Below are 1,983 nucleotides of genomic sequence, written 5' to 3'. Positions count from 1 at the left end.
AGATAATTCCAACCCTAGCGAAATTAATCTACAATATTGACAGGGTACCAATTAGTCTATCCTCTTTATCTGATTCTCACGCAATTTGGGAGTAAAACGTTGGTCGACAGACACGAGATTTAAATAGACATTCAGTGGTAGAGAGACAGAAGCAGAAAACTGAGAGAGATAAAGAGGGGGGACAATATCTATCTACTGTTCTGGGTAGATACATTTCATCTCTCGCTGAAAGAAAGGCAAACCGAGTGGGTCAAGACTCAAGAGACATGTACAGATTATCGTCTTAGAGGGACGTCTAAACTGACTGAATGATTTTTCTCTTAGAGAGAAAAAGGTAAACTTGCTCTACGGAAACGATAGAGAGGTAAACTTTCACGGTTTGCAAAGAAGGTAGACAATCTCACGGACGAGGGCAGCGATTCTCCATATTTATCTCTCTTTCTATCCATATCTTTATATCTATCTCTATCTCTACCTCTATCTCTATCTCAAGCTTTATCTCTATCTCTATCTCTATTTATCTCTTTCCCTTTCTCCCCAAGAGAGAGAGAAAGGTAAAACTTACACGGCTACGTGTTAGAAAACGATAGAAATTGATTCTGTTTATTCCATATCGTTATATCTATATCTATCTCAAGCTTTATCTCTATGTCTATCTCTATCTCAAGCTTTATTTCTATCTCTATCTCAATCTAAATTTATATCTATCAGTATTTATCTCTTTCCCTTTCTCCACAAGAGAGAGAGAAAGGTAAAACTTACAAGGATACGAGTTAGAAAACGATAGAAAACGATAGAAAACGATAGAAAACGATAGAAAACGATAGAAAACGATAGAAGGAGAGAGAGAATCAGAAGGAGATCTACTTGGGAGGTCGCCATTGCCGTGGAAGATGAGCTCAGAGAACAGCGGCGGTGGGGGAGTCTGCCGGACCATCTTTCTTATTCTACTCCTCCTCGTCTTCCTCCTGGGCATAGCCATCCTCGTCTTCTACCTCATCTACCTTCCGGCCAAGCCGCGGTTCACCGTTCTATCGGTCTCCATCGACGCCACCAACTCCACCAAACTCCAGTTCACTCTCTCGTTGCACAACCCAAGCCGGCGCGCCGCCGTGGTCTACGACCGCGTGGCGGCGATAACGGGCTTCCCCGGCCAGCCCATCACGGCGGCGGTGGCGCTTCCGCCGCTGCGCCAGGCGGCGGGCAGCACGGTGCTGGCGGCGCCGTCGCTGGACCTGGCGGCGCGCCAGGTGGCCGGGGTGGTCTCGATGGAGCTGGCGGTGAAGGCCCAGCTGAGGTTCGAGGCTGGTCCAGTCCGGAGCCCATGGTACGAGCTCCGGGCTCAGTGCCCTCTCCTCTTTCGGGCCGCCGGTCCCAGCCCGGCGCCCCTTCTCAGGCCCGGGTTCTGCTCCGTCCGCATCAACCTTTACAAGTGGCTGTAGGCTGCTTCGTTCGTTCGTGAACCTGTAAAAATTCCTCTGGTTAGCGTTCCCGAGGAATTTTTTACAATCCCTTTGAATGGGTGTTTGTGAACAGTTGGCATTCCCGAGGAATTTTCTTACAGTCCCTTTAAATGGGGTTTAGTTAGAGCTGGAGGACGAAAACGAATGACGCTTTTGGACGGTGCGAACAAAATGGAACTGAAATCTGTTCTGATATCCCTCCGATGAATTTTCTTTCGTCATTTTCATCATTCGTCACGTTTATGTCTTCTTGACGAGTCAGTCATTGGTACGTTCCATCAATCGTCCACTAAAGTAAATGGAACGGAACGTAAGGAATGGACATCCCGGTGACGGAACGGACGTCCTTGACCCCCCCCCCCACTCTTCCAGCCTTTTTCTCTCTTCGTCTGTCGCCTCTCTTCACCCCTTTCTTTCTAAAACATGACATGATTTAGTTGATAGTGATGTCAATTCAGGAAATGGAGCCCCTTCCAAGATTTCTTTGGTGGATAGCAAGCTGACGCCTGCTGAACAAATT

General features: G+C 47.6%; 1 protein-coding gene across 1 annotated transcript; it reads left to right on the top strand.

Annotated features, from left to right (window-relative positions):
• The first annotated feature begins 752 nt into the window (after positions 1-752).
• LOC144715113 (NDR1/HIN1-like protein 1) lies at positions 753-1,587 on the top strand. Its single transcript, XM_078590005.1, has one exon. The coding sequence runs from the start codon at positions 894-896 to the stop codon at positions 1,440-1,442; it is 549 nt and encodes a 182-aa protein (XP_078446131.1). The 5' UTR covers positions 753-893; the 3' UTR covers positions 1,443-1,587.
• Positions 1,588-1,983: the final 396 nt, after the last annotated feature.

This window comes from Wolffia australiana, chromosome 18, assembly GCF_029677425.1.
Source record: "Wolffia australiana isolate 7733 chromosome 18, ASM2967742v1".
Classification (NCBI taxonomy): domain Eukaryota; kingdom Viridiplantae; phylum Streptophyta; class Magnoliopsida; order Alismatales; family Araceae; genus Wolffia; species Wolffia australiana.
This window is presented reverse-complemented; position numbering and strand designations above follow the sequence as displayed.

Coding starts and splice junctions, on each gene's coding strand:
- LOC144715113 (XM_078590005.1), top strand. CDS start 894: ATGAGCTCAGAGAACAGCGGCGGTGGGGGAGTCTGCCGGACCATCTTT.